We start from the raw sequence: 13,942 nt of genomic DNA on the forward strand, positions 1-13,942 counted from the left end.
TATAGTATGTCAAAAAAGTCATAGTATAGTATGTCAAAAGAAGTCATATTATAGTTTGTCAAAAAATTCATAGTATAGTATGTCAAAAAAGTCATAGTATAGTATGTCAAAAAAATTCATAGTATAGTATGTCAAAAAAGTCATAGTATAGTATGTCAAAAAAGTCATAATATAGTATGTCAAAAGAAATGTCATAGTATAGTATGTTAAAAAAAGTCATAATATAGTATGTCAAAAGAAATGTCATAGTATATTATGATAAAAGAAGTTATAGTTTGTTGAATAAAGTCATAGTGTAGTATGTTAAAAAAAATCGTATGTATGTCATAAAAACGTCATAGTAAAGTACAGTAGTATATTAAAAAAAAAATCATCGTAGAGTATGTCAAAAAAGTCATAGTATAGTATGACAAAAAAATGTCAGTGTAGTATGTTAAAAAAGTCATAGTATAGTTTGTCATAAAAAAGTCAGTAAAGCATGTCATAAAAACATCATAGTATAGTATGTCAAAAAAAGTTATAGTATAGTATGTCAAAAACAGTCATAGTAAAGTATGTCAAAAAAGTCATAGTATAGTATGTCATAAAAATGTCATAGTATAGTATGTTAAAAGAAGTCATATTATAGTTTGTTAAAAAAAAGTCATAGTATAGTATGTCAAAAAAAGTCATCGTAGAGTATGTCAAAAAAAGTCATAGTATAGTTTGTCAAAAAATTCATAGTATAGTATGTCAAAAAAAAGTCATAGTATAGTATGTCAAAAAAATGTCAAAGTATAGTACATCATAAACAAGTCATAGTATGGTATGTCATAGACATGTCCTAGTATTGTATGTACAAAAAAGTCATAGTATAGTATGTCATAAAAACGTCATAGTACAGTATGTCATAAAAAAGTCATAGTATAGTATGTCAAAAAATATCAGTATAATATATTAAAAAATGTCATAGTAAAGTATGTCAAAAAAGTCATAGTATAGTATGTCATAAAAATGTCATAGTATAGTATGTTAAAAGAAGTCATATTATAGTTTGTTAAAAAAAGTCATAGTATAGTATGTCAAAAAAGTCAGTATAATATGTCACAAAAAGTCAGTATAGTAAAAGTCAGTATAATATGTCACAAAAAGTCAGTATAGTATGTCAAAAAAGTCACAGTATAGTATGTCAAAAAAGTCATAGTATAGTATGTCATAAAAAAGTCATAGTATAGCATGTCAAAAAAAGGTCATAGTATAGTATGTTAAAAAAAGTCATAGTATAGTATGTCATAAAAATGTCATAGTATAGTATGTTAAAAGAAGTCATATTATAGTTTGTTAAAAAAAAGTCATAGTATAGTATGTCAAAAAAGTCAGTATAATATGTCACAAAAAGTCAGTATAGTATGTCAAAAAAGTCATAGTATAGTATGTCATAAAAAAGTCATAGTATAGTATGTCAAAAAAGGTCATAGTATAGTATGTTAAAAAAAGTCATAGTATAGTATGTCAAAATAAGTCATAGTATAGTTTGTCAAAAAAAATTCATAGTATAGTGTGTCAAAAAATTCATAGTATAGTATGTCCAAAAATTCATAGTATAGTATGTCAAAAATTTCATAGTATAGTATGTCATAAAAAAGTCATAGTATAGTATGTTAAAAAAAGTCACAGTATAGTATGTCATAAAAAAGTCATAGTATAGTATGTCAAAAAAAGTCACAGTTTAGTATGTCAAAAAAGTCATAGTATAGTATGTTAAAAAAAGTCACAGTATAGTATGTCATAAAAAAGTCATAGTATAGTATGTCAAAATAAGTCATAGTATAGTATGTCAAAAAATTCATAGTATAGTATGTCAAAAAATTTCATAGTATAGTATGTCATAAAAAGTCATAGTATAGTATGTTAAAAAAAGTCACAGTATAGTATGTCAAAAAAGTCATAGTATAGTATGTCAAAATAAGTCATAGTATAGTATGTCAAAAAAAGTCATAGTATAGTATGTCAAAAAAATTCATAGTATAGTATGTCATTAAAAAGTCATAGTATAGTATGTCAAAATAAGTCATAGTATAGTATATTAAAAGAAGCCATATTATAGTTTGTCAAAAAATTCATAGTATAGTATGTCAAAAAAGTCATATTATAGTATGTCAAAAGAAATGTCATAGTATAGTATGTTAAAAAAGTCATAGTATATTATGATAAAAGAAGTTATAGTTTGTTGAATAAAGTCATAGTGTAGTATGTTAAAAAAAATCGTATGTATGTCATAAAAACGTCATAGTAAAGTATAGTAGTATATTAAAAAAAAAATCATCGTAGAGTATGTCAAAAAAGTCATAGTATAGTATGTCAAAAAAATGTCAGTGTAGTATGTTAAAAAAGTCATAGTATAGTATGTCATAAACAAGTCATAGTATAGTATGTCAAAAAAAAATTCATAGTATAGTATGTCATAAAAAAGTCATAGTATGGTATGTAAAAAAAAAAAACTTCATCGTACTGTATGTCAAAAAACTAATTCATGACGCACACTGGAAGTAGCCATCAGAAGATGGGTAAAGGGATGGACACAGTCAGCAACAATATTCAGGTAGGCTGTGGTGTTTAAACCATGCTCAGTTGGTACTAAGGGGCCCAAAGTATGCCAAGAAAATATTCCCCACACCCATTACGCCACTAGAACTTACCTGAACTATTTATACGAGGCAGGACAGATCCAGGCTTTAATGTTGTTTACGCCAAATTCTGACCCTACCATCTGAATGACGTTTGTCCAGTCTTCTGTTGTCTAATTTTAGTGAGCCTGTGCAAATTATAGCCTCAGTTTCCTGTTGTTAGCTGACAGGAGTGGCACCTGGTGTGGTCCTCTGCTGCTGTAGCCCATCTGCTTCAAGGTTCGATGTGTTGTTGGTTCAGAGACGGTCTTCTGCAGACCTTGGTTGTAACCAGTGGTTATTTGAGTTACTGTTGACTAGCTATTTGCATTGAACAAGCAGTTGAACAGGTGGATTTAATAAAGTGGCCAGTGAGTGTATATCAGCTCATTTTGTGAGCTGTGCAGTGGGTGATATGGAGTTTCAACAGCATAGACTGTGTATGTGTATTTTTCAGTGTGTGAGAGCAAATTGATAATGACTATGCACTGCTTGTGATTTTTCCCAGCAACCTAGCCAATGACACCCAGTTTGTGATACTGCAAATGTTAGGGCTGTCGTCAGTGGGCCATAGGTTCAGTTCAGTCACCATTGTGTTGTATAACAGACATTTATTTCAGTGAAAATCTTATTTATTAAAAGATCTGAATACTTAAACGCTCATCTTTAAACTGTGTTGAATTATTAAAAAAAAACATGTCTGAAACAGAAAATAACTGAGGTAAATATACCATTTCACGTTGGTGACAGGAGCGAGAATAAAGAAGACACTCGGTTGTTGTGGCAGATTTTAATTCTCATCTGACACTTCATAGCTGTTATAACAAATAAACTGACAGAATACTGTAAACACAGCAAACAGACAGAAAAGCTCAGTTCAAAAGGATAAAAAGATAAGAAACAACACAAACAGCAATGCCAAGACTTTTAAAAAAGTGACCCCCACAATGCCTTTTCACGTCAAATCCATCATATAATGACAACAAGTAATCATCATACAGTGTGAGAGAAGTGCTGTCTGTCGTTGAAGCATGGTGGTGATCTATGATACTGCGAGAAGCCCTAATGTGTAGATACTGTGTCAACCAAGACCCAAGATACAAACACCACCACGGAGCAGACGCTCGGTATTTTCAGCATGAACATTGAGAGGAAAAATTATCTAAAGGGTTTGTAATGTTTCATATAGCAGCATAAAGCGTACTACTACTTTGTTGTTCTTACAGAGGATGGAGAAGTGACCCTTTTGGCACAAATACGTTCACCTCAGTTTCAAAACATGACAAAATACAGGAATGCAACACAAAGTATACCGATACAGCCAAAACAATTTCACTTGGTGCTTCATGGTTGAAAAGTTTCCACTTCATCAAAACAATAAAGACAAATAAACACACTGTTTATTTGATACAGATAACCATAGCACACTTGGCAAGTAGTCACAAACTATTCCAAAAACCAGGCGTCTATCAACTTCAAATGAACGACAATGTGCAGCAGGCAGGTAGAGAACTAATATTAATGCAGGAGTGAGGCCGTAAACCAGAACAAATCATGTTTAATTCATTTTCAATCATTTAGTTGCAACGTCAGGATGCATCATAGCTGCCATCTTGTGACCATCTGAGACTATTCAGTCGAAATTTTCATGACTGAGCTGCTTGTTTTGAACCTATTGTTTAAAAGATCTCTGTTTTTTTCTCTTTGACGGCACCAATGGCGATTAGCTGTAATTGCGGGTATGTTTTTGGATCTAACTTCCCATAGCAAACTTCTACTTGCGACAAGAGCAGAGACCAGAACAAAACAGTATGCCATTTACCCACGTGAGTTTAAGAGCGAGACCGACCACTGCTGGGTGATGGAAAATGCGTCAATAACTGTGTTATTTGATTTTTCAGACACCCAATTCGTAATAATGCAAATGCGAGGGCTTTCATCAGGGGGCTCCAATACCTCATCTGTCGATCGATAGTGATTTAAAAGACATTTTTTAAATGAAAATCTTCAAGATTACTACTCTAAGCTTCAAAATTCTTTATAGACCTTGGAAATAGTTTGACAGACAGTCCACTCATTGCCTTTTCTGACTTGTCCGCTCATGTCCACTGTGTGATATGGTTGAAAGCTTTTAAAAGGTGGTAAGAGAACTTAAAATTAGGATTATTCTGTCAAACGAGCCTTTTCCTTCTTTTCAAATGAATTTAAAGTTTTAAAACACATTTAAAAATTGTGTTGCTGTTAGAGACTGTCATAATTTCACAGGAAAAACTCATTTTCAACCTACAGTGCCATCATCAACTCACTGATGTAGAAATAATGTCTTTTCATTGACACTTTATCCTAAGACATAAAATGGACCGACCAAAGGCAGCCAATCTGGGCATTTATTTTCTTCCACTTTGTTAGAATTTAGACAAAGACAGAAAGAAAGAAGACGACGAAACATTCTGCCCCAGAACCATTTTTACATTTTGCATATTTTACCCATTTTCTCTCTTTTTTAAACTCTACAAATAATTATCAGGGTTTCATGAAGCTTTTTTAGCTTCAGTTTGAAAAAGCTGGACTGAACATGAATTGGCCCCGTTCCTGTGATGCTCTCTGGTGGTTGTTTGATATGATGGCGGTGCTCAACCTTTTTGGCATTCGATACCTAAAATGCCTCTCGTGCTCATGATAAATATGCACATCATCATTTTCTCAACTCCCTCTCAGTCTGCAACACTTGGCAGCCGAACAGCTGGAGCTTTTAAATATTCCACAGGACAAAAAGCAGCAATCATATTTAAGGGATAAGGCTGGAAACATTCTATATTTTTCTAATAGTCAATTCAAATGAAAAGACCAAACTCAACAATGCATTGATCCTGCTAACAAGTATTCTCTGTGTAGCTAAAGCTTGCTATAACTTTTTCCTTGGAGCTACAGACTAATTTAAGGTAACTAAAACATAACTAAAAACCAAAACTATGTGTGAAAAAACAGTTTAAATACCTCCCATATTATAACAAAAATAGTACTGATAAAAAAACCTTAAACTAATACTGAAACTAACAAAAACTGAACTAAAAATGAACGTTTTTAAACGATAAAAAGTGAAAATGGGCACTGTAGTTTCTTTCCATTATTCACCATCCTGCTGCTGTCACTCTTAACATGTGTCCATCCACAGGTGAAAATAGTCCCAAACGACTGCACTATTTAATCCTCTCAGAGTAAAGTTTGCTAGAAACTGAAATGCCCAAGAAAATAACTACTACTTTTTAAAAACAAGTATATTTGTGATGCCATTTGTGTCTTAGGGTCAGAAAGTTTCAAGAGGCGGACTAACACTGTTGGTTTTGGTCTTTTCTTGTGATGTGTTAACAATATGAAAAAACAGAGAATATAGCTGGACAAGCTGGATTTTGACAAAATTTGAAAAAGCTTAAATTAAAAAGTAATTTTGTGATCAGCCACGACTCACCACCTGTGAGTCATGGCGACAGTGTCAGGTCAGCCACACTAGTCAGAAACTTACCATGGAAATAGATAAATTATTTTTTCTTTGTTTGCACAATGTAATGGCGATAGAATGATCTGTATTCAGATTGGTGCCTTATAAGTCTCACTTTCACGATGCACTTCTGTCTGCTGTTGGTATGATCTCCCTCCGCAAAATGAAGGCTCGATTTACAGCACAAAAAAAGATAGTAAACTATTGTGAAACCCGGTAGCTATTAGGCTTGGACGGTATCATGGTATTACGGTATAACAGGGTGATTTTCAATACCATCAAAAATACAGATGCTCCTCTTCTAGTAAACTCATACAGAGATGCTGTATTAAATATTTATGTAATGCACACCACGCACCACCAGAGGTCAGTGTCTTGGTAAGCGATGCACAAAAATACTGTCATATACTGTAAACCTACGGAGCCCCTAAAGTCCCCAAAAAAGAAAAAAGAAAACTATCTCGTACGCACAAGATACTAACTCGAGCACACGATAAGCTAACTCGAGCGCACGAGATAGTATCTTGTGCGCTCGAGATACTAAAACGTGTGCTCGACATACAATTATTTCCCACGCTGAAAACTCAGACAGGTCACTGTCGGAGTCAGTACCATGGCTGTATACTATTTATAGACGAGGTTACGTTACAGCGCAGCCAGGCAGCATTGGCTCTCTGCCAAGTTTTTCAGCGCATCTGCTTGAATATCAAACTGTATTTTGTGAATACAAACTATATGCTGATGCTGCCGGCTGTCCATGGACATAAGACTAAAATATCCACAAGTGTTTTACAGTAATTGTTCTACCTGGAGATGATGTACGAGCTCACAGAGACCAGTGTGTCTTGTGTACTGGACTGGACAGCAGCCGGCAGTCATCTAGTGGTCGCACTGTATAGATTTATTAGGCTACATTATAATTCATTATTCGTTATTAGTGAGGATCATTTTAGATGTTGCTTACTGTTTATAGCCTGTACTATTTACAACATCAGCATATAGTTTGTATTCACAAAATACAGTTTGATATTCAAGCGGATGCGCTGGAAAACTTGGCAGAGAGCCAATGCTGCCTGGCTGCGCTGTAACGTAACCTCGTCTATAAATAGTACACAGCCATGGTACTGACTCCGACAGTGACCTGTCTGAGCTTTCAGCGTGGGAAATAATTGTATGTCGAGCACACGTTTTAGTATCTCATGCGCTCGATTTAGCTTATCTCGTGCGCTCGAGATAGTTTTTTTTCTTTTTTTGGGGACTTTAGGGGCTCTGTATAAACCTCTGAGAAGTTTCAGGACAGAATGAGAGAATAGATACTGCCCAAGCCTAGTGTGATTATTTTAACAAGTCCTCCATATGACCACATAGGTCGTATGTTCCTACAGTCCAATACAACCCATGGGAGTGGTTCCCACGTTAGCGCCCCTACCTGTGGATGACTGAATAAACTGTATACTGTTCACAGCTGCAAATTTAAACGTGGTTAAAGTCGAAAACTGCCACAGTTATATGATTGGGTATAGAGAACTAAACTCATTGAGCTTTAGAAAAATGATCATGGTTGTTGTTAGTAGTTTGTTACTAACATAACATGAGGTATCAAAAGTCACATGACATTCATCACACCAGACACTAACACCGGCCCTCTAGATTAAAATCCTGTGTTTGTTTGACCCACGTTATTCAGACTCTCTGCTCCTTATACTACCTCACCTCACTTGCTCCTGCTGTGGCCACTAGAGGTCGCTGCCTTACAATAAATGTAAATATGGGTCGTATTTGCTGCTTATACAAACGACTTGTGTGGTCGTATTTTGGATGAGGACAGTCTTGATTATTTGCTAAGCTCTGAGAAACAGAAAGTGGTCTGGTTGTCTTCGAGACAGTGACACCAACAATAATCTCACTTGGAAACACTAGGGGGGGTAAGAAGTTGAAAAGTCGTCAGTTTTTACTTTAAACATGAAACAACTAAAAAGCACTGCTTGGTTTGAGTCTTTGACACGATGAATAGATACAGTTTTAAACAAAAAATACACTGTTTTCCATCTCCGACACATCACATTTCAGCGATATGATATTAGCAGCATCGTATGTTCCGTGACTTTTCAAATGATGCTGTGAAGAAAACTAAAATAGTTTTTTTTTTTTCTCAAAATACTTCAGACAAACAACACGTAACACAAACGAGACCAATCAAATTCAAGTAAACACGGTCAACACTTTCTTCGTCTTTCTTCAACACATTTAAAGTCAACAAAATCTCCTTTTCACTATTTCACTGTGAATTCACTTTAACTTACTGTGAATTTGTGGTACGTCGACAGCGTCTGCTGATGTACAGATATGCTAATTGCACATTGTCTTTGAATCTTTTCCACAGTACTCGCTGTAAAACATCTGTACTGCTGTTAGAAACTATTAGAAATGCAGCGACTCTGTCCGTATCTACAGTACATACACGACATGACGAGTGCCTGACTCTCGCTTCACATATCTACAGTCCTCTACCTCAGAAATGTCTCCATCATCTGTCTTCTCCAAAACTCCTCTGGAGTACCGCACTCTCTTCCTGTTGACCCTGTGAGACAGGACATGGTGCGTCCATAAAGGTAGTGTAACCTGCTTCGCCTCCTCCTCCTCCTCCTCCTCCTCCTTCTCCTCCTCCTCCTCCTCCTCCTCCTCCTCTTCTTCTTCCTGGTTGCTTTCCTCCTGCTGAGCTGAGATACCTCCGTCAGCCGGAGAGTCACAGAGCAGAGACTTTGACGATGTTGGTGCCAGCTGAGCTTGTTGTGGTCTGGATGCTCGGTGCTGCTGGGTGACCCGGCGGTGGGGGCGGCCTCCTCTGTAGGGGTCCGCGGAGGCCATCGGCATCAGGGGTCAGAGCGGGGGGTGAAGGCAGGCTGATGATCGCTGTGGTGATTCGGCTGCTTTTGCAATTGATTCTGCCGCTTTCATCAGTTTTCAGGTTGAGGTTCGAACGACTAGAGAAAGAGAAAAATAGACAGGTAGACAAGTAGTTGTTGCCTCTCGCCTTGCTTGCCTTTAGGTAGTGTGTTGCGAGCAGCTAAATTGTAAGCTATTTCCCTCTCATTAAGTTGACAGAATTCTGCAAACAACCAGGATACCAAGCCTCTGCCCCCCCTCTGATGCTGCTGTGCGTATCAGCTGTCCTTTCCTTTTACCTGGCGGTGTGTGACGGTGGGTCACCACACTGTATGTGGATGGCACTGAGCTCCTGCAGGGGGCTCTGGTGTGTTGGGACGGGGTGGGTGGAGGGCAGGCTGGCGTTGGGCAGAGGAGTGTTTCTCTTCACCCTGCGGCCACAGCAGGTACCCACAGAGCTGTCGTGGCTGGATATAGAGGGGCTGCGTGACGGGTAGGTCTGCAGCGCCGTCTCTAAACAGTTCTGCTCGAACATCTGCTCGTCGACAAACTCATGAGCCTGGAGAGAAGGAACAGGATGGTGGTTTAAACACACGGGGAGGGGTCGGTGCAGAGAGGAAAACAGAATGTAGAGTAAATAAAAGACAGACTCATGGGACGTGAGTGATATATAATTACTGATTTTACAAATAAATACACCAAAGAAAGATAATTAATACTGATTATATTAATGAACTAATAGGAAAACTACCAATTACAGCCTCACTTAGCATATTTGCAGACTTGAGAGCAGATCCGATGTCACTGTTTAATACTAATCTATGGTTTTGACACAAATCAAAATCCTACACTTTAAAGACTTTGACTTGGGATCAACACAAATGTCTGGTGGAAAGTGTAAAGCTGGCAAATAGACATTTTAGCCTTTTTTTTCCGCCAAGAATTTGTTTCTTGATTCCAACTGATGTTGAGGCATAGATTAGACGTAAGGAGGGAAATCATTACTGTCATTGCCTTCGACGTCTTTGACAGCAGTAAAACTCTCCGGAGGCTCTTTCAGATTTGCTCTGAAGGATTTGGGAGCTACCGGTTAAGTCAGTGTCAAGTACGAGCATTTGATATGGCAGCTTTGGGAAGTCGTACAGAATTTTACTCAACCCAAAAAAATATGATCAACGATCTTTAATTGACACTGACGAGAGCAGAAAGTGTTATGCAGTAGGTCAAAGGTTTAAATACACACCCATTGTGTGTGTGTAGTAATCAACTGTGGCATACGGGTTTGTAAAATAAGCTGATTATAGTGAAAGGTCCAAAGTTAGCCTCCCATTGGAACCTGACCAGGCTCACTTAAGGTGGACTGTTAAGGTGGACCACCTATTCTCTTTGTAGTAACAAACAGATAATTGAAGAATGTCCGGCTGATGAGTCTCTCCCAATTTAGGGAGACAATTTTTGATCTCAACTCAATTTATTTTACTGTTATTCGTATTGTAGATGTTATTTAGTAGCAAATTATTGTAGTCGGCATTTTGTAGTGGTCAGGATTTTGTTTGCCCCTTTCGTCAGTCGGAGACCCCTCAGTTGACTGAGATTGCTTCAAGTCGAACTGTTGTTTTTGTTTTTATTTCTCCTATTCAGTGTGCTGTGCAGTGTACTTATGGGGACGTTTTGGTTCCCAGATTTTGCTGTGGATGGGGCACTCTTGACTTTCACGCCACTCTTTGGTACAGACAGCTGCGGACATGATACTGCAGCACATACTGTAGGAGGATAACTTTCCACCGTAAGGCTCTGAGATAACCTTAAGTCTTATATCGTAGGCAACTGGACTTGCTTGAGTATCTTGCTTGAGTTCTCTTGAAGAAGTTTCACCTCTCACACAAGAGGCTTCTTCAGTTCTGGAAGAAGAGCCTATTGGAGGAGAGGTGAAACTTCTTCAAGAAACTCAAGCAAGTACAAGTTGCCTACACTTAAGGTCACCATGACCTGGATGACTGAGAATCTTCACCAGCATCTCAGAGATAACATTATCTTCTCTCTTCAGCTTGGTGAACTTACAGCTCACAGATACTTAACACGACACAGTCTCTGGCTTTTGTTTGATATCCAGTGTCTAAAAAAAATAAAAAAGTTACACATTTCTGAGCTGGCGTTAGCACAGTTAGCTTGTTTACTATATTATATGAATGCCACTGTAAAACTGAATGTGCTGCAGAGCCCCATTCAAACTTTAAAACTTTATATGACAAAAAAAAAGAGTCAAATATTCGTATTAAACAGTCAAATCTGATTCGACTGACAAAATTCTGAGTAAGGTACAGCCCTTTTATTTATATATGTTTAGGTATACTTTAAATTGATATACTGATTGATTGATATATGATTCAATTTCAAGTTCAAATTTGCCTTTCAATTAAAAAAAAAGCTATTCTTTAACATTATTGACTGCTTTGTGCTCTATCTAGTATTGGTTTGGGCACTGTTTAGGCACCGGTACGGAAAAAACCCCAACGATACCCAACCCTAACCTGGCCCTATGTTTCCAGCATGGACAGTGCCACAAAAATCGGGTATTTCAAGCCAAGACATGATCTTAACATAACACATAACCATGTGTTTTTGTGCCTAAACTTAACCAATTTTTAATCGCAGTAACAAAGTACTTTTACAGTGTGGTATCAGTGCTTTTAATTAAGTAAAGGATCTAAATACTTCTTTTACCACTGGCAGTTTTAATATCAGAAACCCGTGTGGATATTTTTTCTTTCTAATTATGTGTTTATCTGTTTATCTCCATCCCTGAAGTACATGCTGTGTTCAGAGCTCCTTTTTTGTCTTTTTCACTGATAAAAACATTATCATGATTCGATACTTCAATCACAGTGAACACATCTCGTTAACCTCACTGATGAAGGTAGATTTTTAAATCTGTGAGTGTTTGTATCAGAGACGGAGAAAAGTTTGAGTGTACCCACAGTGGTTTTCTCCAGACAGTGCAGTAGGTGGTGGTGTTGACTCTCTAACAGAGAGGTGGACTTAGTCAGCTTCTGCTCATCCTCTTCTGTATCCTTAGTAAGACACAAACACACACACACACACACACACACACACACACACACACACACACACACACACACAATTGATGAATGTTGACAAATGACACTGTTGGTGTATCCTCGTTACTCATTAAAGTCTCTCACTCTGTGCACGAAATGACTCTTTGATATAAACTTGGTCGTCAGTAATGAAAAGTCAGACGTGACTCTTTGGTTCTGCTTCGTGTCTCCCATTTTAAACTGGACTATTTTGGTTTGTGCTTGCTGATTTCACTCTCATTTCCATTATGAGCAGGTAGCCAGCAACTCCTGCTGTTTGCTTTCAAATAACTTGCTAGCCAATTAGTTACATAGTGGACCACATTTCTGCTCTGTGTGAATTGATCCCACAGTCTTGGCAAGTGGTTTGTTTATAATTAATTGTCTCTATTGTGCATGGTTTGTGTCGTTAATACTGTAATTGCCTTTAGTTTGCTTCCTTGTGTAAGCATGCTGCAAAATAACTCCCCTTTTCAGTTTATTGAACTAATAAAAACTGTGCTGTTGCCAGCTCTCTTACTTAATTATCTAAGTAGGCACCACTGAGCGTCATGCGAGGCTCCAGGCAGCCTAACAGTTACTGATGTATGAAGCTTCAGAAAGAGGAAAAACAGAAGAGCTGAGAAAAACAGAAACAGAAAAACTTATGGAACCATTTTTTTGGTATTTCTCCAAACGGGACTTGGTTTCAAAGCTCCGGCTCCAATATAGCTTAGTCTCAAAGTAATCACAATTGCCAAAAAACATGAAAACTGAAAACAAATTAATTCCCTCCCCACAGCGCACATTGTTACTCAAAGGATTTGGGTGGGTGGCGATCCAGCCCAAGGACTCTCATTCAGATTCCAGACACATGAACAATACAGTGATGTGGGCAGGAGAAAACTACGCCTTCTGATGTCTCAATGTGTGGATCTGCCCTGTGGCACAGGCCCTATAATAAAGACTTGTATAGCCACAGACTGAAACTTGTGTGCTGGCTCAAGGTTATTTTCATGTAAGGAGAGAATCTGATTTGATGTAGTCCATCTGGAGTGCGACCCTGAACGCACTAACCTCACGGAGGAAGTTTTTCTTCACAGTTGTTTTGGACATCTCTCAAATCAGAACTGAAATTCTCTAAACTACTTTTAAGCCTCCAGATTATCTGGTGAATTGTGCACATCATAAGCAATTTCTCAGTCTTTTGAAGAAAGTGAAAATGCTTTGGCACATCCATGCAAATGATAATGAGCAATTGTCTGCTGTGTCCTGCATTATCAAGCGCTTATGTCAAGTTGATCGAAATGTATTATACTGGTTCCCTGCTGAATAGACTTACCCCACAAAACATCAAGGCTTTAGTCCACTGCATAAGTTATTACATGCAAACCGGTTCGAGCAGTTGTCAGAACCTGTCAAGCAAATTTTCTATACATTTCATTAGACATTTTATGTTTCTGTCCCGGTGATAGCCATGACGAGGCGTTATGTTTTTGGGTTGTCCGTCTGTCCCTTTCTTGTAAACATGATATCTCAAAAATGGCTAGGGAGAATTTGTTCAAATTTGGCACAAACATTGACTTGTTGTCAAAGGTCAAGATCACTGTGACTTCATCTGTCTCATTTTTGTGAACATAATCTCTCACAAAGACTCAGAGGATTTAAAAAAAAAATTGGCACCAACTTTTACTTGGACTTAAAGGGATAGTGCACCCAAAAATGAAAATTCAGCCATTATCTACTCACCCATATGCCGATGGAGGCCCTGGTGAAGTTTTAGAGTCCTCACATCCCTTGCGGAGATCGGCGGGGGGAGCGCCAGCACACCTAAT

The 13,942-nt window shown here is 37.4% G+C and overlaps 1 protein-coding gene across 1 annotated transcript in view; it reads right to left on the reverse strand.

Annotated features, from left to right (window-relative positions):
• Positions 1–8,890: 8,890 nt before the first annotated feature.
• The window catches only part of LOC126385484 (potassium voltage-gated channel subfamily D member 3-like), a 142,103-nt gene continuing 137,051 nt past the window's right edge, over positions 8,891–13,942 (reverse strand). Inside the window, exons 5-7 of the mRNA XM_050037219.1 lie at positions 12,009–12,101; positions 9,330–9,589; positions 8,891–9,128 (exon numbers count right to left, since the gene is read on the reverse strand). Of these exons, the coding sequence (XP_049893176.1) occupies positions 8,891–9,128; positions 9,330–9,589; positions 12,009–12,101 (591 nt within the window). The remainder of the gene's footprint in view (positions 9,129–9,329; positions 9,590–12,008; positions 12,102–13,942) is intronic.

The sequence above is a fragment of the Epinephelus moara genome, chromosome 24, assembly GCF_006386435.1.
Source record: "Epinephelus moara isolate mb chromosome 24, YSFRI_EMoa_1.0, whole genome shotgun sequence".
NCBI lineage: Eukaryota > Metazoa > Chordata > Actinopteri > Perciformes > Serranidae > Epinephelus > Epinephelus moara.